The sequence below is a fragment of the Chrysochloris asiatica genome, unplaced genomic scaffold, assembly GCF_000296735.1.
Source record: "Chrysochloris asiatica unplaced genomic scaffold, ChrAsi1.0 scaffold00005, whole genome shotgun sequence".
Classification (NCBI taxonomy): domain Eukaryota; kingdom Metazoa; phylum Chordata; class Mammalia; order Afrosoricida; family Chrysochloridae; genus Chrysochloris; species Chrysochloris asiatica.
The window spans coordinates 13312981-13336617 of NW_006408523.1; the positions used below are offsets into that span (position 1 = coordinate 13312981).

The 23637-nt window shown below is 44.0% G+C and overlaps 1 protein-coding gene across 4 annotated transcripts in view; it reads left to right on the forward strand.

Annotated features, from left to right (window-relative positions):
* The window catches only part of DOCK9 (dedicator of cytokinesis 9), a 372149-nt gene that overhangs the window by 326991 nt on the left and 21521 nt on the right, over positions 1-23637 (forward strand). For all 4 annotated transcript variants that reach the window (XM_006831980.1, XM_006831978.1, XM_006831981.1 and 1 more), the window contains exons 40-45: positions 534-671; positions 791-973; positions 4569-4682; positions 4797-5012; positions 9458-9515; positions 13420-13526. In XM_006831980.1, the coding sequence (XP_006832043.1) occupies positions 534-671; positions 791-973; positions 4569-4682; positions 4797-5012; positions 9458-9515; positions 13420-13526 (816 nt within the window). The remainder of the gene's footprint in view (positions 1-533; positions 672-790; positions 974-4568; positions 4683-4796; positions 5013-9457; positions 9516-13419; positions 13527-23637) is intronic.

Here is a 23637-nt window from a genome sequence, read left to right on the forward strand (position 1 = left end):
ATCTGTGCTGTATCAACTTTGGAAAAAGTATCCCCCCATATGTACAGGGATAACGCACTGTATTGAATATATAAGGTCTTATCTACATGGGTTTGATTACAGAAACTAATAAAGTATTCTCTAAATAATGAAAAAAAAATAGAGATTAACTCTTCAAAGTATAAATTTATTGATAGATTTATTTGTACTACATAAGAAAATGTAGTGTTTTCCCGCACAATTTATGGCAGTCTGTTTAAATTAAAAGTTGTCTTAGTGCATGAAACTCAAAATTTGATGTTGTTAATGAAGTGCTGTCAAGTCAATTGTGGCTCACAGCGACCCCGTGTAAAGTTTCCGAGGTTGTAAACCCTTGCAGGAGCAGAAATCCTCATCTTTCTCCCACGGAGTGACTGGTGCCTCAAATCCCCGACCTTGTGGTTTGCAGTCCAGTGCTTACTGTCCAGAGCCACCACGCTCCCTAAAAATTGTATAGAACCTACTAGGAGTGTCTGGCATGTCTCATTAACTAAACTGTCCCTGTGTGTTTTCAGAACCAGCTCCTGGCGGACTATGGGCACAATCCTCTCATGAAAAAAGTTTTTGATGTTTACCTGTGTTTTCTTCAAAAACACCAATCTGAAACTGCTCTAAAGAATGTTTTCACTGCCTTAAGGTCATTAATTTATAAGGTAAGTTCTTTCATCCTGCCTGTCATACGTTTTCCACCTTTTCCCACCCGACAATGAAGAGAACGTTCCCAAGCACTGACCCGTGTTTGACGTGTATTTGCTTTCTGCGTTTCCTGCAGTTTCCCTCGACGTTTTATGAAGGGAGAGCAGACATGTGTGCTGCCCTGTGCTACGAGATTCTCAAATGCTGCAACTCCAAGCTGAGCTCCATCCGAGCCGATGCCTCACAGCTGCTCTACTTCCTCATGAGGAATAACTTTGACTACACTGGAAAGAAGTCTTTTGTGCGGACACATTTGCAGGTACGTGGGGTTTCGCTTTTGTGATCCACTCACAGGTTGTTCCTGGTTTCTGAGAAACCAGAAGGCTGTTAGAAAAAAGGCACCAATGACCAACAGTGATTTGTCCATGAATCACCTCCTTTCCCTCAGCGCCTGAACATACACGACACTTCCAGAGTGCTCACATGCAGAAAGCAGCTTCTCGTACTTAAAAAATGGACAGCACGTACAACTAAACATGAACCCATTTCTGTGCCACGTCCACCTGTGACTTGAAAAGACTGTCCAGGCAGAGGTGACAAATCATGTCTGCATTCCCCAATTTGTAACTCAGAGCAGCCCTTGTTGTTATTAGTGCCATTCAATCAGTACCAACTCATAGCAACCCTGTGCATAATAGACTGAAACACTGCCTGGTCCTGGGCCAACCTCACAATCATTGCTATGCCTGAGCCCACTGCTGCTGCCACTGGGCCAGTCCATCTCACTGGGGGGCTTCCTCTTTTTCTCTGACCCTCCATGTCACCAAGTATGATGTCATTCTCCAGGGACTGGTCCCTCCTGATTATGTCCGGAGTGACAAGATCAGCCCCACCTTCAGCCCATTTAGCTAGTTTAGGTAGTTTTCATAGGGTGGCCTGAAGAATTCTGCCTCCACCCACTGTCATAGCCGGAGTCCTGGGGTGGCGCTGTGGGTTAATGCGCCAGACTGCCAAGCCGTTTAAACTGCAAGGTTGGTGGTTCAAGCTCACCAGTCACTCCTCGGAAACCCTGTACAGGGTCGCTAAGGGTCGGAACCGACTCGACGGCACTTAACAACAACAACGTCATTGCGTTGGGCCCCGAAAGTTCCTCCCCTATCTCACATGACGTGCTCCTTGCTGTAAAAAGTAGATTTTCCCACCTGTCTGCCCTAGGAAGAGCGTGATGTGTTCCAAAGCCAAGACTTTTTCCAGGTGATGAGTTGGGAGGCTTCACAACTAACGTGCTGTTTGTTTTAGAAAAATCAAAAGGCAAAAAATCCCCAAATTGCTTGGGAATTCCAAGACTGTTTTTAGAAACAAAAGCCAGTTTCTTGTTCTTTGTCCCCCATGGCTTTCTAATACAAGTTTCTTATATGTAACTGCTCTGTTTCAACAGGACAGGTTTTGAGAATCACATTTACTAATGTATGGCATTATGTGGTGGTGGTTGTGTAACATCAAGTTGGTTCCGACTCAGAGCGACCCTGTACAGGGATTCCAAGAACACCTGGAGGATTTGAACTTCCAACCATGTGGTTAGCACAGTTAGAAGTCTACATAAATAGTACAAAATCTGGCCCCAATATGGAAAATTGTGAAGTCATTATTTACTGGTTTGGTGTATTTTATCCTTAACATTGTCAGATCTGGGCCCAAGATGCAATTCTGTTAGTAAATTTCCACTCAAATACTAAATCATGGTAGTTGAGTTTGTCGTCTTCCAATGTTCTGACCCTTGTCCTGCTGTTAGTGGACTGAAATAAAATGGACACTGGAGTGCAGAAGAAATGGCTCTTATTGCCTGCACAGACAAGGAGCAATGTGAGATTTTTGTTACTAAAATTCAGGACCATGAGGTGTCTTGAACTAGGGGTACTCAGGAGCCCTGGTAGCATAGTGGATTATGAGCTGGACTGCTAGCCAGAAGGTAAGCAGTTCAAATCTACCAGTCTCTCCATGGGAGAAAGATGAGGCTTTCAGCTTCCACAAAGTTTTATAGCCTCAGAAACCCTACACCTGGTCACTATGAGTTAAGACCAAGTCACACAACCACCAGGTCTTTATACCCTTAGATTTCTGGGATCCTTACTTCTTTCTGCACATTCCCAGCTCTAATCCACCTCTGTCCCTAAACAGAGGTCTGGCTCTGTGGAGTCATGTTCTCTGGGATATTCTCTAGGTATACCCCTCACTACTAAAATCTCCGGGGGAGATGGTGAGTCAGACATCTGTCCTTGCCAGAGGTTGTTGGGTCCGGGGTCAGTTGGAAGACATTGGTGTGTGGACAATGACTGCTCGCTGGAAGGACCCTATGGTTACTCTTGATGGTAATTGTTGTTGTTGTCAAGTTGATTCTAACCCATGGTGACCCTGTATACAGTTTCCAAGGAGCAGCTGGTGAGCTTGAACCACCAACCGTGCCGTTCAAAGGACTTTGCAATCTGATGCGTTAGCCCACAGTGTCACGCTGTTATTGCTGGCAACCCAGGAAGAATTACGTAATAAAAGAGTGAGTAGTAGAAAACTGAGAACACTGGACTGCAAACCCACCAATCTGGCAGTTAGCAGTCCAGTGCTTATTCTACAGCACCATGACCAAGACTTAGCTTTTGTTGTTGTTAAGTGCCATTGAGTTGGTTTGGACTGATAGCAACCCTGTATAGAGTTTCCGAGGAGCGGCTGATGGGTTTGAACCTCTGACCTTGAGATTCAAACCAACCTTTTGGCCCAGTACATTATCCTGCAGAGCTGGTGATGTCTAGGGATGGTAGGTTAGGAAGAAGAGGAAACTGAATTGACAATACTCATTGACAATCCATGGATGTAGTGAATTAAAATGAGGGCATAGGATGGCATTGGCAGTTTCAGCATAACAACAGAGTAAAGATGGTGCTTCAGACCTGAAAGATACAGATCCGATTGTGTATTTGGAGTCCCGTGGTGGTGAAACAGTTAATGTGCTCAACTCTTAACTGGAAGGTTAGATGTTTGAGTCCACTCAGAGGCATCTCAGAAGAAAGCCCTGGTGATCTTCTGACAAAATAAGTCATTGAAAACCCTGTGGAACACATGGTGTGGAACACATGTGTCTCCTCTAAGACAATGGGGTCAGTGTGTCAGTTAATTAGCTCAATGACAACGGTTTTTTACTGTTGCATATTTGGTATGTTTATATTAAAATAAAAAATGCAAAGGATTTCTTATCTGTTGAATACTTAATGCATATAAATTCAAACCAAAAACTTGGCAAGATAAGTAATAAGGTCTTCCTTTTCACTGCTGTTGTTGTGAAGTGCCATCGAGTCGGTTCTGACTCATAGTGACCCTGTATAGGGTTTTCCAGGAGTGGCTGGTGAGTTTGAACCGCCAACCTTGCAGTCAAGTGAATTTCCTACATTAAGTAAATGTGGTGGTGGTGGGTCTGTGCCATGGAGTTGGGTCCAACTCATAGTGGCCCTGTACAGGGTTTCCAAGGTAAATCTTTGCGGGAGCAGAAAGCTTCATCTTTCTCCTACGGAATAGCTGGTAGTTTAGAACTGCTGATCTTGTGGTTCACAGCCCGATTCATAACCATTACACTACCAGAGCTCCTTTACGTAAATGCAGACCCAACCAATTCTCATTATTCTTCATTCTCCTGATGGGCATTTTTGCTTTGTGCAAGGGAAATATGTAAAGATAGCTTAAGAAACTTAAAAATTTAGGACTAAGTCCTAAAAGGTTAAAAAAAAAAAAGGATGACTGACTCAGTTTGTATGCTACACTTCTCAAAACATCCCACCTCTGCCCTGTCCTCGTGCGTATCCTAACTGAGCATGAGGCTTCCCAGTCACTTGAGCGTTCACTGATGTGTTCCTCCGTGTGTCTCTAAGGTCATCATTTCTGTCAGCCAGCTGATAGCAGACGTGGTTGGGATTGGGGGCACCAGATTCCAGCAGTCCTTGTCCATCATCAACAACTGTGCCAACAGTGACAGACTCATTAAGGTAGGTGCTTGTCCTATGGTGTGTTTCCCTCCCAGGACTCTGGCACACATTCTAGTACGTGCGTGTGCCGGCAGGATGTCTAGGAAAGACGTGTCTCCTTCTTCCCCATTGTAGCATACCAGCTTTTCTTCTGATGTGAAGGATTTGACCAAAAGGATCCGCACAGTCCTGATGGCCACTGCGCAGATGAAGGAGCATGAGAATGACCCGGAGATGCTGGTGGATCTCCAGTACAGCTTGGCCAAGTCCTACGCAAGCACCCCCGAGCTCAGGAAGACGTGGCTCGACAGCATGGCCAGAATCCACGTCAAAAACGGGGATCTCTCGGAGGTAGGCCTGGCAGCCTCTAGAGCTAGGGTTTTGAGGAAGGTTATGTCCCATGAATTCAGTGGACCCAGTTGTGTGAAGAGCACTCCTGTGAATTTAAAAAGGCCGCTTTCAGCTGTGTGACCCTTCAGGGTTGCTTTACAGTTACCTAAGTATTTTCATCCGGTGGGTCAGTGGGAGGGAGACCCAGGTTTGATTCCAGCCAATGTTCTGCATTGCACAGCCACAGCCCACTTGCCACTGCAGGCTTATGATGCTGAGCTGTCCCTGGAGCTGCCAAACTTAGACAGATGAGGAAGGAAGGACTGGAAACTGACTTCTGAAAGTCAGCCAATAAAAGCCTCATAGATCACAGTGGTCTGCTCTGCCACCAATCGTGGGACTGACTCAGGACCAGGCAGTGTTTTGTTCCATCATGTATGGGGTCGTCATGAATTGGGGCCAACTCCCCAACAGCTAACAAAAGCAGCAAAGCATTTAATTAACTTAAAGTAGATTATAAGGGAACACAAAACAACATTGTTTTCAAGCCCTTAAAAAATATTCATCGGTTGTTGTTAAGTGCCATGAGTTGGTTCCAAGGAATGACTCGTGGGTTTGAACCGCCAACCTTGTGGTTTAGCAGTTCAGAGCTTACCCTACAACACCACACCAGGACTTCATATCTAGTTGCCTGGTAATTAAATGAGGTTTTAGGTCAAAAATAGTTCTTAGATTTGGTTATTTTAATGATAAAATGACTTCTTCGTGCTATTAATGATAGGACACTTTCTGCTTCCTAACGTGGTTGGTGGGTATGTGCCGTGGAGTTGGTTCCAACTCATAGGAACCCTGTGCAGGGTTTCTGAGGCTATGAATCTTTACAGGAACAGAAAGCCTCATCTTTCTCCTGCAGAGCAGCTGGTAGTTTCAAACTGCTGACTTTGAGGCTAGCAGCCCACCTTGTAACCACTACGTTACCAGAGCTCTTCCATCTCCGTTTGTGGATGGAATGGATGCTCTTTTGCTGAGCTGAAGTGTAGCTGTCTGAGGAAGATAATGTGGCTTCATCATTGAGTGTATAGTTTCTGGAGACAGAGTTGAATCCCACAGCCAGTATTTCCTGACTTTCTGACAGAGGGCACATTATTTAACCTTGCTCTATCTGCCTCCATGTCCTCATCTGTAAAATGGGAGGTTAAGGAAAACAATAGGCTGTACAGCAGGTTCTGTGTTTCCTGAGGAGCTCTAGTAGCTCTGTAGGATAAGTACTGGGCTCCTAGCCACAAGGTCGATAGTTCAAACCCACCAGCCACTCCTTGGGATAACAATGAGGTGGTCTGCTTGCATAAAGATTTACAGCCTCAGAAACCAAATGCAGGCTCACTCTGGGCAGAATCAACCCAATGGCAGTGAGCTTGGCTTTGGTTTGATGTTTTCATGACAACTCTGTTCAGGCTTTGTTTCTAAGAGATTTCAGTAATAATGTTATGAAAGCAAATATATTTCTACTTTTAAACTTCCATAACTGCTTAAATGGTTAAAATTATGTTCTAAGTCTGAAAATTTTATTTAATCGTTATCAAATGATTACCCAAGGAACCCAATGTGCTTAAAAAAATACATAACATTATAATTCTGTTTGACCTTAAGTTTAAGTAAATGGTACAGTAACTGCAGTAAAAAGGAATTATATATTGAATGCAATAATTTTTCTATCACTCTTAGAATTTAAGACCTTTAAAAATATAAACCTAATGTGGCCCCCCAAACCCAAACCCATAGGACAGAGTAGAGCTGGCCAGTGGGGTTTCCAAGGCTGTAAATCTGTGTGCAACAGTTGATGAGTTTGAACTGCTGACCTATCAGGTAGCAGTCGAGAGCTTAACCACTGTGCCACCAGACTTGTGTAGCCAGGTCTCAAAACAAAACCTCACTGAATTGCTCCAGGAAGGAAGGGATGAAAGCAGGTAACTTACAGGGTTTCTCTTTGCTTCAGCCATCTATGGTTTTGGTGTCTGATCAATAATGCAAATATCTGAGTGTCTGTGTTGGGCATACTCGCCTGATACACTCTGTGGGAAGGGACGAACAAGAGGTCAGCTGTGGCCACCGCCACTACGGATTGCCCAGAGTGGTAGGTGCTGCAGTCTTGACAGGTCCTGGTGTCATGTGCCACTGCTTACATGTATTTACCTATACATGCACCTGGAGTGGGCTCCCTACCAATGAGACCCCAGCCGAGGACACCATGGGGGAGGGGAGGGCAGCAGGCACAAGTGACAAGGCCCACAACCCCAGAGCCTTCTAGTAGGTTCACTACAATAGCTATTTTTTGGGTTTTTTTGCAACATCTTCTTGTTGCTGTTTCAATGTCGTCAAGTCAATTCTGACTCATAGCGATCCTGTTTAGGGTTTCCAAGGAGTGGTTGATGAGCTCAAACCACCAACCTTGTAGTTCAAACTAACTTTGCAGTCCAGCGCGTTAACCGACAGTACCACACCAGGATTCTGTATAGCAGGGTTGAGGTATCTTTATTCTGCCAAGGGTCATTTGGATATTTATATAACATCATTCGCCGGCCATACAAAATTGTTGTTGTTAAGTACCGTGGAGTCGGTTCTGACTCATAGTGACCCTGCAAAGGGTTTCCGAGGCTGTAAATCTTTACGGAAAGAGCTCTGGTAGCATAGTGGTTACGAATAGGGCTGCAAACCTCAAGGTCAGCAGTTTCAAAACTACCAGTTGTTCTACAGGAGAAAGATGAGGCTTTCTGCTCCTGTAAAGATTTACAGCCTCAGATACCCTGTAAAGGGTCGCTATGAGTCGGAACTGACTCCACGGTACATAACCAACCAACCACCAGCAACCAAATCTTTACTGGAGCAGAAAGCCTCATCTTTCTCCCGCGGAACACCTGGTAGTTTTTAACTGCCTACCTTGAGGCTAGCAGCCCAATTTGTAACCATACAAAATTATCAACCTAAAAATTAGCCGATCATTTAACTCAGGTGCTGCAGGTTAATGCTCTAGCCTGCAAGGTCGGTTTGAATCACAAGATCAAGATCAGCTGTTGAAGTTCACCAGCTGCTCCTCAGAAACCCTCAGAACTGACTCAACAGCACTTAACAACAGCAATGTTGATTGACTGCTAACCACAAGGTTGGCAGTTCAAACTCACCAGCTAGCTGCTCTTCAGAAACCCTGTACAGGGTCGCTATGAGTGGGAACCAACTCCACAGCACTAAACGACAGTGCGATGGCTGGGACTGCGGTTTCCTTGGCAGGGGCAGCTCAAATGATTTCACAGACCTTAGCCCGCCCCCGCTGTATAGGGTTTCTGAGGAGCTGTTGGTGGGTTTGAACTGCCAACCGTGTGGTTAGCAATCCAGTGCTTACCCTACTGCACCACACCAGGACCCCTTGAAACACCAGAACCAAATAGCTATGGCTGCAAAACCAAAGTTACTTGGTAAAAAAAAAAAAATCTTAAAACGTTTTATTTTTAAAGTATTTGGAATTTTAGGATTAATTTAAGATTGAATTAGGATCTTGTGGTTCAGAACTCTTATGTGTTGTGGGGAAAGTTACAACTTCATCTCTCTTCCTTTAAGTTGAAGGGGGATATACATCAGCCCTGAAAATTTGAATCCCTCAGAATCTAGGTATGAGTATGTCTTTTTTTGTCCAAAGGACTCTCTTTTTTACTCTAAGAAAAACAATGCAGAAATCTTTGCTATTTTTAAGGTTTTTTGCCTCTTCCATTCAAATGTAATAGAACTGTAATTTAACTAGGATTAAATTTAAATGGAAGTGAATCTTAGAAATTTTATTGCCATTTGTCTCAACTCCTAACTTACATTAAAATTTCACTGTGGATGAATTATCGCCCCTTGTTACATTACAGATGGTCAGCCTCTCAGATGCAGTGACAGGCAGCAGCTTCTTCCAAGAGTTCAGGGGAAAATGTTATTATCTGTTAACTCCCTTTTCGTGAACGTTTTCAAACCTCCACATATATTCTGTTTTTTTCCTGTACTTTGCATTTCTAAATTGGCACTTTTGCAATTTATATACCTTTTTGAATTTCCATTTTCAACCTATCAGCTATGATTTCCAACAACTAGTTGTAAGACTTGATTCTTCGCAGACATAAAGCAGTTTTCCTTTTTTGACTTGACCTTCTAAAGGTGAGGTATCAGCCATTCACAAATTAGAGACACTGATTGGCTGTTGATAGATTTCGTTGAGTTAGTTCCGACTCACAGCAACCCTGGTCAGTCCGGCGCCATCCTCACATTGCACCCATTATTGCTGCCATTCCATCAGCCGATCTCCTTGGGGTCTTCCTCTTTTTTGCTAATTGGTGCCTTGAACTTTAATAGAAGTCCATATAGTCATGAGCTTTTTGTCTGCTGGTAACGCTGTGATGTGTTATTCTAAGGCATGTGTGTGTCTTCTATTATAGGCAGCAATGTGCTATGTCCATGTAACAGCCCTGGTGGCAGAGTACCTCACGCGGAAAGGTAAGAAAATGCTGTCCTGTGTTTAGTGAAATAAATATCAAAATAAAGTACAATGCAGCAAAAGCAAGGCCCAGGGAGCCTCTGAGAGCCGTTTAGGACAATCTGGAGGTGGGGGATTATGTGTGTGTGTGAACTGTAGTCATAGTTTTCTTCCCCGGCATGGTGTTGCTTGCTGTGGTGGGCAGCAGTTAAGACAGTATTAAAAAGAAATGTAGACGGCATGTCATATAACCTTTCACTGAGGGGCCCATTCTGGAGAAGCTAATTCATGAGCTCCACATCTGGGTGTCCCTCATGGGCCACTCTAGAGCTGAAAAGACCTGTGATTTTTACCCAAAATATGTCCCACTGGAGCTCTTTACCCATCAAAAGACACTTGTAACGGAAGATTATCAGTCGGCCTTTCTGGAATGCCACCCAGTTGCCGTCATTGTGTGAGAAACTGGCCTAGCAGGTGAAGGGGGGCCAGGAATGAATGCTGAACATTTGTTCATTATAAGGTGTTCCCAGGTTAGCTGTCCGTGGGTTCTTTCACAGGCTCCTTTTGATTACACATCAGTTGCTCGTTTCCACTTCAAAACCCTCACAGCCTCCACCTGTGGCAGGTATATTGAGAACAGCAGGTCTAGTGAGTACATTTCAAGAGAGAGATGTTATCAAGTCACAAGGGCCGAGACCAAGAAAGGTCTGGGTCTGCCACAGCTGCTACAGACAGTGGAATTAAAAGGGTGTCCAAGACCCAAAAGACATGCTCAGTTCACACCAGTACTTTGTCCTGTTGAGACCGCTGGTCGGGTAATGCATGTCCTCGTGTTTAGAAGCAGACCTAGCTCTCCGCCGGGAGCCACCCCTCTTCCGGTACAGCCACAGCACCTGCCAGAGGAGGAGCCAGGGAGGTGAGCCTGAGGGTGGGCCCAGTCCCTGGCGGCCACTGCTCTCTTCGCATGCCACTCCATGGTGCGGGGACTTTGTTCCAATTCTGCGTGGATGGGCTGCACTCTTCTGCCCCCCTCCTTTCCCTGGGGACTCCAGTTTGTTGGCTGCTCATGTGAGCTATGAAAATAGCTGATTTCCCATGACAGGAGCTGTAAGGAGTCCTGGGGTGGTGCAGTAGGATAAGCACTGGACTACTAACCACAAGGTCAGCAGTTCAAAGCCACTGCCCTACCTTGGGAGAAGGATGAGGCTAGCTGCTCCTGTAAAGATTTGACAGCCTCGGGCCCCCTGAAAAGGTTCACTCTGAGTTAGAATCCACTCGATGGCTGTGGGCTTGGAAGCCTAAAGCCTACATGGTTTCGCCATTTTGTTTTTTGTAAATTACTACATCTTCAAGCCCCTAGATTAATGCATTTCTTTGGGAAATGTTCTGTTTCCATATAACAAAATGAAAGCAGGGCTCATCTAAGCTTCATACTGGTTCAGTCATGGTCAACAAAGCAAAACCAGAACAGAGCTGAATTTTTTAAATGTGAATGATCTGGACTGGTAATTGAAACAGGAAAATTTATGTGTTGAAACCCTGAACTGGGAGCCCTGGCAGAGGTGCAACGAGCCCTGTCAGGAGGTTGGTGTGTGAGATGAGAGCATTGCCTAAATCCTGGAGAGCTGCACACATTCAGAGCAACGCTGTCAGCTGCCATCTGTGAGCCGGCCACTGTTGTTTTCCACTCAGCCAAGACATTTGGGGGTTATGCAGCTCGTATGTTGCCCTTGCTTTGACCTCTGAGTTTCCCATCCCAGTTAGCATCCCAGCCCACCCACGGTTTAAAAATTAGGGTCCATTCTGGTGTTGCTTCATCAGCCATGGCTGAACCAGGCTGACCTGTTTGAAGCCCTGCACCTGAAACAGGTGGAACAGAGTGGCTCACTCTTGACCTAGATGCAGCAGAAACATCTCGGACTTAAGGATCTACTTTTTCAAAGCTTGATTTCAAAATACTCTGTGTTCTTCTTTTCTAAAACAGTTTTGTTGTTGTTGTTCAGTGCCGTCGAGTCGATTCCAACCCATAGTGACCCTTTTTGGGGTTCCCAAAGAGTAGCTGGTGAGCTTGAACTGCCGACTGACCTCTCAGTTCAAACGGCTTTACAGTCTGGCGCATTATCCCACAGCGCCACACCAGGACTCCTGTTTTGTTATAAGCAACCATCTCAAGATTGAGTAGCAAGACATTTCTAGTCCTCCTTCGTTTGATGATTTATTGCACAGCTGGTATTGTCCAACTTACTTAAAACTCCATTTCCTAGTGGCCACAGAATGAGCCAATACCTCACGTGGACCATTGCTATGTAAAGGATGTGACACAAAGCATTTGTCCTAGCTCCAACCTTACACCATCCCTCTCTGCTTTTCCTTTTCCCTTAGAGAATCTCTGTAGGCAATCAGGGTGCCTAGACCCCTGACATACTATTCGTACTCTTTGGTTGGGTGAAGGAATAGATCTCTTCTTACCTTCCAATCTTGCTGCTGAGTAGACTCTGAGTTGTGTAGGAGGAGAAGTGTGTGTGCCTCACACAGTTCTCAGGGATGGATTTTTCAGAAGTAGGACACCAGGCTTTTCTCACAAGGAAATTCTGCATGGACCGGAACCTCCAGCCTCTAGGTTGACAGCCAAGCACACTGCCCAGTTACACCATTCAAGGACTTGGGCTGCTATGGGAACCAAGTATAGCAGATCCCCACTTCCTGGGTGCTGCTTTTGAGTTACATCTTTTTTTTTTTTAAAGTTTTTATTGTGAATTGAGTGAAATTTTACAGAGCAGATCATCAGTTTTACAGTCAACAAATCATATACTTTGTTTCATTATAAGGATTATAATCCCCTCCATGTACCATCACTTAACAGTATTTCTCTCTATTCATTTCAGTTTTTGTGGGGTTGTTTTTTGTTTTTTTTTTAACACTGAGGCATATATAATAATTTAAACCACCAAAAGCCACATTCTGCAAGTCTGCCTCCTGGCTGCCAGCTCTCAGTCCCTCTCTTTCCATGAATCAAGAGTCCTCAGCTGCTCCCTTTCTGCACGTCCTCATCTCTGCCTCCATCTCTGGTGTCGCTGATTCTCTGGTTAGGGTCCCACATTCCGCTTGTGCTCTTCTCTCTCGTGATGGTCCTAGGGTCCTCTGTTTCTGGACCGTAAGATTAACTACTCACCCGTTTCTGTTACAAAACTTCTACCTTTACAATTGTGACTGTCACAATTAGTCATGATAATAATTACTCACTAGTGAATAATAATTTTATCCCCATCTTTTTTCACCAGACCCATCTAGACAAGATGAAAACGATTCAGGGGGGACTCTATCTTCCCCCCCATACTCTTAAACTAAACTAAACTTCTTGAAACCTTGTAAGCCAGTTACTTCGTGCCTTTATCGCCCCCTCATTTTAGGTAACCAGTGTCTGAGTTGCCCACATCTTTGTATTATAGACAGCTTCACAAAGAGAAGGGAAATGTTCTCGAGTTACAGGGTTAGCTGGCAGTCAGAGTGGGTGAGATAAACTTGAAGGAAGCAAAGTTGTTGTTGGGTCGTATTCTCTCTGGTTGGCTTTGGCATCTTTCTTTTCTGGGTATCTGGTCATCGATCATCTTACCAAATCAAATTATAGTTCATTATTATTTTACTGTTAGTGTGATGACTACATATAAGTTTTAATAAAGGTGGGTTAAATAAAACACAAATTGAGGGAGAAGGAGGTTAAATATGGGAGAGGGGCTGGTTAGAGATGAAGAAAAGCACACAGTATCCTCGGCCACACCCCACGTAAATGTTGACCTGAGATCTAATAGATTTCAGAATTGGTCATTTCCTTGGACACTGAAGCCCACGGGGCAGGAAGAACCCTTGGGGGTGGCCCACGTTAGGTTAATAACACCGACTCTCTGCTGCTCTCTCAACTCCTAGGCATGTTTAGACAAGGCTGTGTAGCCTTCAGAGTGATTACCCCAAACATCGATGAGGAGGCTTCTATGATGGAAGATGTCGGCATGCAGGATGTCCATTTCAACGAGGTGGGTGTGTGAGTGGCGGGGAGGGGCTTCCGAGTTCTTGGGCATCTCAGGGCTGCTGCTTGTCTGGCCAGCCCACCAGCCCAGGGCTTTTCTCTCTCTAGCTGCTGTCTACACACTTAGCTGTCACTATGATAAATCTCCAAATAAATTATCATTTAAATTGGTTTGGTCCTGTTGGTAAAGTTAACATATCTGTTAACATTAATACTTATTTTACCTTGTCTCTGAGATGCTATAAGTGAATCTGAAAGCCGAAGCTATTGTCATTCATCAGTTGTGAGTCCTGGTCACAACTGTGTGTTATAAGGTAGATGTGGACCTCATGGCATTTTCTGGGCTGTCAAACTCAGCAGCCACTCCTCGGAAACCCTGCACGGGGTCGCTATGAGTCCAAACTGACTCAATAGCACCTTACAAAATCTTTACAGAAGCACACCCACAGGCCTTTCGTTCGTGGCGTCACTGGGGGGTTGGAGCCCCCTTCTTCTCAGTTAGTAGTCGAGTGTAGACCCTCTGGGCCAGCTGTTCTCCAGACGATGTAAACAGCAAAAGCTGCTGCCCTTCCCGTTCTAGGACTCCTCCTCTTCTCTGGACAGAGAGCACGTGAGTATTTATGATACATAGTAGAAAACAGTGCTAAAAGTTCGTCCTTTCCTGCCATTCATTTCTCTGATCAAGGGGTCGATTGTTGTTTGAAACAGATTTTAAACTCATGTCTTCATCTCTAGACAGCTCGCCTTAGCCAGTTTCTCAAATCCATGATAGGCCAGAGTGGGGTCCCCAAAACCCTTCCACTAGGCTTTTGTGGGTCTCCCGTTTCCTTGGGTGACACAGAGGACCAAACACTCAGCTACAACCCAAAAAGTTGGGAGTTTTAATCTATCCAGAGGCACCTCCCAAGACAGACCTGCCATCTGCCGTGTAAACCCCATGTGGCACTTGTCCTCAGCACACATGGGGTCACCGGAATTTAGATTGCTAACTGGCCACCAGGCCTTTGTTTCCGCGTCACGCAATCTCCGCATCAGGCTCCTGGAACTTTGAGGAGGAAGGGCTGTGGGTAGAAATTGTGGTATCCACTGCCTTTGACGGCCATAGCTGTTTGCTTCCTGTTGGGTCAGAATGCCACAAGCAACAGCCTAGGTTGCTATGGACCGTGTTGAGGTTGGCAGTTACTAAACCATTTTGGAACTGGTTCACAGCTTTGGGTATCTTTATTATTATTTTTCTACACAGTCTGAAAGCTGAGGCTGAGGTCACAAGGTTTTAAATGCCTCACTTGTTCGGAGGTGAGTCTGACTGGGTTTCTGCCTGACAAGAGCCCCCACAGCTGCAGGAGCTCCTTGAGGAAACCACCCTTGTCCCCAGGTGCCAAGTCAGACCTCCCAGAGGGTCGCATTTTACATGGAATTATATAAGGGAAGAAAGAAGGCCAAGAGCAATTCAAGGTTTTAAAGTACAAGTCCTCATGTTATGAATGTCCAAATGTCTGACTTAAAAGTTGTACTTGCCCTTTAATGCTATATAAATGTATCCTCCCTTTGAAATGATGGATACATATATTACCAACCCCCATTCACAATAAATTCTTCCTCACAGTCACCTTCATTGGCAGCTGTGCAGCTGTTCCTTGCATTCAAATCCACCCAAACTCACTGCCATTAAGTCAGTTCTGACTCATAGCAATCCTGTATAGGGGTTCTGAGGCTGTAAATCTGTACGGGATCAGAAAAGTCTCATCTTTCTCCCAAGGAGAAGCTGATGGGTTTGAAATGCTGAGCTTGAGGTTAGCAGTCCAGTGTTTATCCTACAGCACTTCTAGGGTGCCTTTCTTACATGAAAGCAGGGCTAAATAGAACCCTTATGCACATGTTTTTACTCACCTACAGATTCTACTGTACAGACATTTTGGGGAGCAGACTTGATTCCTAACCTGGGGGCTGCCAGTAAACCACTAAACCGTTTTCCATAATCTATCCTGCATGTATGACAAAACAAAGCTTGAGTTTGCCCATCTGATTAAGAGATTAATCGCTTTAGCTCAATCAAGTGCTGCAATGAAATCAAGTACAGAAAATAATTGAGAAAACGTTTGAATAACACGTGCTCTTAGTAATAACTGACATGTGACAAGCATCATTTTACAAGTTCTGTTCAGAATATGGATCTGCCAATCCGTCCTTGAAGCATAAAGTTGGTCAATCTTTAACAAGGGTCCATAGTCCGGGCCGATCTGTAATGATTAGGTTCTGACACACACAGCTACAAGAAATGAATGGAGAGAGGAAAGATAGTATGAGTTCTAGGAGAAGGGAGAACAGAAATTTCCGTGTACATGTTTGCTTCAAGAAATAGTGTTTCGCTATGGAAACTGAAAACTAACCTGCCGGAGAGGAAGGGGTTTAGGACAAGCTGATGAGAAAAGAATAGCGTATTTATTGTCATTGTTAAATGCTTTCAAGTTGGCTTTGACCCACAGTGACCCTGTATAGAGTTTCTGAGGAGCTGATCTTGCAGTTAGCAGTCCAGTGCTTATCCTATAGCACCACACAGCTTAATTAAAATCAGCGCCTTTTTATCTGGCATTATTGTTGTCAATTTTGAACCATAGCAACCCTGTATAGAGTTTCCAAGGAGCAGCTGTTGAGCTTGAACCGCCGACCCTGCAGTTCAAATGGCTTTGCAGTCTGGCGCATTAACCCACAGCGCCACACCAGGACTCCTTATTGGTGGTGGTGGTTATGTGCGTGGAGTTGGTTCCGACTCATAACGACCCTGTACAGGATTTCTGAAGCTGTAAATCTTTACGCGAGCAGAAAGTCTCATCTTTCTCCTGCAGAGCAGCTGGTAGTTTCGTACTGCTGACCTTGCAGTTTGCAGCCCGATTCGTAACCACAACGCTATCAGAGCACCTTGGACTCATTATTAGACAGCACTAAATGTTTCCAATTCTCTCCTACAAAGATTTTAAGGGATTTCTACAGAAAACACACAATTCTCCTAGAAGCAGGCCTCTGGTGAGTGTTATCCGTAGCAACTCCATCTTTCCCAACTCTGATCTCAGTAGCAGGCTCCTTCCCAGTTGCTTTCGATTAGACAAAGAGAAACAGCCCATTCCTATTGACAAGTGTGTTTCACAAGTTTGAGCCTGTGTAGACTGAATTCTTAGTCCATTATACAGTTGAAAATTGCTCCCAGCCTGTACAGCTTCTTAAAAAGTGTGATCAGGATTTATGGAAATGAACAAGAAATATTGCAGCATCACACTCCTCCCCGCCCCCCGGCCCCTCCACTGAACAACCGCTGGGTTGTCGCACAGAGAGAGAGACTGTATCAAGGAGGCTGCCTAACAGGACCTGTGGCCCATGGCATCCTGGCAGGGAGGAGCCAAGAGAATGAACGCCCTATCCTCACTCTCCTCCTGCCCTTCCGGGACCTTCCGTTGGCCAAGCTCAACCAGCAGCCAGAGGATAAGCCATCCTGTCACCCATGTGTACCCCAGCCTCCACATGTCACAACGGAGCTGGGGGCCACGGAGCAGAGCGGAAATTGACCGAGAAAATTGTAAATATCCTGTATAGTAAACTTATATTTTACAAAACCTCTGCAACTGCTATCACCACTGCAAAATTACCATTGTGTATTAATGGTTGGAGTCCTGGTGTGATGCTGCAGGTTAATGCGCTGGACTGCAAGGTTGGTTTGAACCACAAGGTTGGTGGTGGTTCAAGCTCGCCAGCCACTCCTCAGAAACCCCATACAGGGTCGCTATGAGTCTGAACCGACTCGATGGCACTTAACAACAATTATTTATTATACAAAATTAACTAGGAAAGTCTCTGGCTTCTATTAGCCAAAAGCACTTCTATTCAAAGATATCTTTACCAGTGACAAGCAATGTGTTTACATCTACGGAACATCTTAAGAGATAGTAAGGTCAGCAGAATTTGGTAGCTGTGTGCCATAGAGTTGGTTCCGACTCATAGCGACCCTGTACAGGGTTTTCTAGGCTGTAAATCTTTACGGGAGCAGAGAGCCTCATCTTTCTCCAGCGGAACAGCTGGTGGTTTCGAACTGCTGACCTTGCGGTTCGCAGCCCTATTCATAACCACTACACTACCAGAGCTCCTTCAGTAGAACTTGCTGTTGTTGTTGTTGTTAAGTGCCATCGAGTCAGTTCCGACCCATAGTAACCCCGAACAGGGTTTCCAAGGCTATAAATCTTTATGGGAGCAGAACACCTCATCTTTCTCCTGCAGAACAGCTGGTAGTTTTGAACTGCTGACCTTGCAGTTTGCAGCCCGATTCATAACCACTACGCTACCAGAGCTCCTTCAGTAAAACTTAGGCAATGTTTAAAAACCCATTGCTGTGGAGTTTATTCAGTCTCCTAGAGACCCCGTGGGACACAGTAAAATTGTCCTGTGAGGTTTTCAAGGCTGTATATCTTTATGGGAGCAGATTGCTTCTTCCTCCAACAGAGCGGATAGTGGCTTCAAACCACTAACTTCTGGGTTAGCAGCTGAGCGCTTAACCACTGCGCCAGTGATTATTCTGTTCAGATTTCATCCAAGCCGTGGAGATTGCTTGAACCATAAAAGTCTTTTCCTTAACCGAACATGATCTTGAAGTATAAATCTCCGGGGCATATGTTCACTGTTACAAGGACTGTCTGCAATAGTAGTGATGAATAAGTAATCAGCGTGATGATGGCACTTGGCCACCTCCTCTACTTTGCCTCATACCAGGGGATACCACTCTGCTTCCTTTTGAAACGACTGAGTTTGGTGTTGCAGACATTAGGCGTGTTGTCCAGCAAACTCTGCTGCTCCTCACGCTTGGTTCTTGAACTGTACCGGTTGTCGGCCGAGTCCTTTGTAATCTGGAGATTTCTGTATTCACATACATGTTGCTTCAGTCTGTAAACTAGCTGTGTGCTGGCGTGGGGCATGTAGAACTGAGGTAGCAGACTCGGGTGTCACTGAGTGAGCAGTCCTCAGACGTAATTCCTAGTACAAATCAGAGGCTCAAACTTATCCCCACCCACCCCTAGAGTCCACCCTCACCCCCATCCCCAGAGTCATTTGGGAGACCCAGGAATCTGTATTTGAACAAGCATCCCAGTGGCTATTCTCAAAAGCAGGTGCTCCTCAAATGTCTCTTGAGAAATGACAAGACAGTGGAAACGGTCAAGGCAGGGCAGTAAACAGCTGCCTATATGAAGTCCCAGAGTTACAGTTATGCCCAAATGGTAGCTAGTAGACACAACACCTAGCTTCATGGGTAGTTGTTGTTAAGTGCCATCAAGTTGGTTCCGAATCATAGCAACTCTTCATAGAGTTTCCGAGGAGCAGCTAGTGGGTTTGAACTGCCGACCTTACAGTTCAAACTGACCTTGGGGTCCGGTGCATTCTCCTGCAGTGCTTCATAGGAAAGACTGATTAAATCAGTCACTTCTAAGGTGGAACCAATTTCCTATAAGCAAGAATTTGAAAAACCCCTTGTCCAAACACAGACGCACACAGGCATTACCATCCACAGTGGATCACAAACGCTGCGTTCATGTGGGATTTCCCAGACAGCCGCTTAGTGCTCACCACTGCACTGCCGTGTGGCCCATAAACAAAAAACGTGGCCCGTTTAACAATGAGCGTGGTCAACAGAGATCTTTTCCAAACTAGTCTGAAATTACAAAACCTGTACTTACTGGATACAAAGCATCAGTTGAGGGTGTTTTGTTGGTTTTTAAACCAGATATGACATTTAGCAAAAATAGCTTCATGTTTACCATCAGGCCTTCTGTAGGCTTCTCAAGGTCATCACAAGTGGACAGTTGTCTGGATGCGTTCTGGTTTCAGGTGCAGTGATTTCTGAGGATTCAAAGTAAATAAAGTAGAAATGCAGAGCGGTGTGCGTCTTGTCTTCATAACATACAGGTGCGCACCACCGAGAGGTAGGATTAAATAGTGCCTTTGCTCACTTCCTTTTCATCTCTGGCTGCCCTGGTGGTTGCTACTTATCTGTCTTTAGTGTTTTCACTTAATGGCACCTCCAATAAAAGTATGACAATTGGTGTATCTTGTTATAAGCATCGGTACAGAGTTCAGTTACACAAATGACAGTTTTATGATTTGCACTAAGTGTGGCTCAGGAGTTCAATGGTCTGCTTTACAGGTGGGGTTTAAAAGCCCACAGGACAGTCTGTAGTCTGTAGTAAATTGGCTTGTTACTGCTTTAAAAATGTTTATTTTATTTGGCTCTATAACCATAGGCATTAGGTCAGTAATGAATAAATCAGAGGGCCTGTTTCTTCATTTACAACATGGAGGATACACTGCACTGTGAACCACAAGGTCGGCAGTTCAAACCCACCAGCTGCTTCTCAGAAACCCTATACAGGGTCATTATGATTCAGAACCGATTTGAAGACACTTAACAACAACCAACTCCATGGCACATCACCACAAACCACCAGATTTGAGTTGCTAGTATTTTGTTAAGAATTTCATAGTTGCTTTTTAACATGTTTTGCTGTTGTTAAGTGCTGTCGGGTCGGTTCTGACTCATAGTGACCCTGTATAGAGTTTCCAAAGCTGCAAAATCTTTATGGGAGCAGAAAGCCTCATTTTTCCCCCATGGAACGGCTGGTAATTTTAAGTTGCTGACTTTGAGGTTAGCAGCCCAACTCATAACTACTACGCTACCAGAGTCCAGCAGTATGTTGTTGTTGTTAAGTGCTGTGGAGTCAGTTCCGACTCATAGCGACCCTGTACAGGGTTTCCGAGGCTCTATATCTTTACGGGAGCAGAAAGCCTCATCTTTCTCCTGTGGAACAGCTGGTAGTTTCGAACTGCTGACCATGAGATTAGCAGCCCGATTCATAACCACTACACTACCAGAGCTCCTTAAAAAAGGAAAACTATAACTGAGTGACGTTTACCCCAGGAATGCCAGTTAGTGTTAGTTCAACATTGGAAAGCTGATCTGTATAATTTACCAGATCAGCAAAATAAATTAGAAAAACCATGATTATCTTAATAGATGCATACACACACAAAAATGTTGACAAAATTCAACATCTATTCATTATAAAAAGCCTCTGCAATTGTGATTAATAAAGAACTTCCTCAACCTGGAAAAGGGAATCTACCTACCACAAAACTCTAGAGCTACCTACCACTATAATTACTGGTGAAATACTGAAGGCTTTCTGTCCAAAATCAGGCACCAGACAGGAGAATCTGCTATCCCCATTCCTTTTCAACACTGTCTGGGGGATTCCAGCTAATATCATAAGTCAAGAAAATGAAATCCAAGTGTCGATTCATGTAAGACAAAATTGTCTACATAGAAAATCCCAAGTATACCTAAGAAGCTATTAACACCAGAGTCGCAAGATACAAGATCAATATTCAGAAACCAATTAGCCTTCACATTTAAGCAATTCTTATATACCATGGGTTCACATATATTCACAGATACGGCTGTTTTTAAGTCATGTCCACTAAAGTCTTTCCTTGAAAATAACAGTAGAAAGTTAAAAAAAAAAAACTACTATTTACAATAATATAAAAAAAACATGAAATATTTAGGTAAAAATCTGTATGTATCTGTGTGTTAAAAAAAAACAATGATGAAAGAAATCAAAGGAACCTTAAATTAGAAGACTTAAGATTGTTAACAGGTCTCCGCAAATTGATATATAGATTCAGAGCACTCAAAATGAAATGTTCACCTAGAATTTTTGTAGAAATTGACAAATTTGATTCTACAGTTTCACATGGAAACACACACACACACATCAGAAACAACAGCCGAATCAACTTTTCAGAAGTTAAAAGACTCACTCGACCTGTCTTCAGTGTGACGCTAAAACAGTGGTCCTCAACCAGACACAGTTTCTCTCCCACCAGGGAGAAACACTTGGCAATGTTTGGAGATATGTTTGTTTGTCACCACCTGGAGGAGGAAGGGGTTACTCTTGGCATTCAATGTGTAGAAGTCAGACATACTGGTAAACATTTTAGAGTGCACAGGATGGCCCCACACAACAAAGAATTAGCCTGTCCAAAATGTCAGAGGTCACTGATGAGAAACTCTCATATAAAACTGTGGTATAGGTTTTAGGATAGACACATAGATCAATGTAAGAAAATGGAGAGAACAGAAATAAACCCACACATCTCTTGTCAATTGATTTTTTAACAAAGGTTCAAAGACTGCCATTGGAGAAAAGAGTCTTTCATCAAATGGTGCTGGAAAGACTAGATATCCATTTGAAAAAGAAAGACCATCTTGACCCATAATTTACACCATATCCCAAAATAACTCAAAATGGATTATAGGCCTAAATGTAAAGTCATTAAACTTCTTCTCAAAGAAAACACAGGAGAAAATCTTTGTGATGTTGGGTTGGAAAAGATTTCTTAAATATGATGTTGTTGTTAAGTGCCATTGAGTTGGTTCTGACTCATGGCAACCCTGTATAGGGTTTCTGAGGAGCGGATGGTGAATTTGAACCACCGACCTTGTGATTCAAACCAACCTTGTGGTTCAGTGCTTATCCTACAGTGCCATGTTAGGACTCCTAAATATAATGTTGTTGTTGGTAAGTGACTTCAAGTAGATACAATATTGTTGTTGTTAATTGCCATCGAGTCGGTTCCGACCCATAGTGACCCTGTATCGGGTTTCTGAGGTGCAGCTGGTGAGCTTGAACCACCAACCTTGCAGTTCAAATGGCTTTGCAGTCTGGCGCATAGATGTAATATTAGGGGAAAATAATTTCATTGTCTTTTAATCCCATTTTTTCCCTGAATTATTTGAAGTCCCCTCATATTTAAAGCCCTATCCACAAAATGAAAAATGGTCAGTTGGATCTCAACAAAATTAAAAGTATCTGTTCTTCAAAAGATACTGTGAAGAAAATCCAGAAATCATCTACAGATTGAGAAAATGTTTGCAAAGCACACATATGATAAAGGACTTTTACCTAATATATATAAGGAATTCTCAAGACCCAATAGAAACATGAACAAAAAATACAAACGGATACTTCACTAAGCATATACGGATGATGAATAAAAATGTGAAAGTGTATTCAATAGCATTAGAAATCCCACTCAGAGGCTTAAACAATAAAGGTAGAATTTTGAATCTCATTAGGAAATGCCATAAAAAGAATGACATTCAATGGTGCCGACTCCAAACGTTCAAGAAGTTATGAAAAAAAAAGTACAGTTGTTCTTTTGGGGGGAAGGGTCCCCACTCTGATACCTTTCCCCAGTTAAAGCTACATCCCATCATTCCAAGATAGGTCCTAAAATTCATTCTGATTGGCCAGTGTAGATATATGCCCCCCCCATATGATGCAATGACTGTGATCAGAAAATAGGGTTCTGCTGATTAAGTGAAATCAGATCCACAGGTAGTTTTGTTGCTGTTGTGTGCCCTTGTGTTGTTGAGTTTGGACTTGTAATGACCCTGTTTAGAGTTTCTGGGGGAGTCCTAGTGTGGTGCTGCAGGTTAATGCACTGGATTGCAAGGTTGGTTTAGACCACAAGGACAACGGTTAAAGCTTACCAGCCACTCCTCGGAAATCGTATACAGGGTCACCTCGATGGCACTTCATAACAACATAAGGTTTCCAAGACCATAATGTTAAAGGGAGCAGAAAGTCTCATCTTTTTCCCATGGAGCAGCTGGTGGTTCACAGCCCCACACAGAACCCACTACACCAGCAGCAGCGCTTAGGAGTAGCATTAGTTTCCTTCAGTGCTCAAGGGCTTTATGCTGCCACATGGAATGGGTACCCCAACTTCAGTGGGGCATTTCCTCAGAAAGGAAATGTTGGGCAGTGCCTTCTCTCCATCATAAGTCATGCCAAGTTGTTTACTTAGAGTTGAAGTCCTCTGCTGAGTAACTGTGCCTCAGGATTGTCATTGTTCCTCAGAAAGGAAGCTCTGTGTTTCTAAATTACTTGTATTAACGGAGTGCTTATGTGAAGCTGCGGAGCTTACCATTCACTATAATGTGGCCCTTTGCCATTTTTACTTGTTAACATTGAAAACTGGCTCTTGAGGAGAGAACCCCATGGTGAATGGTGAAGTGT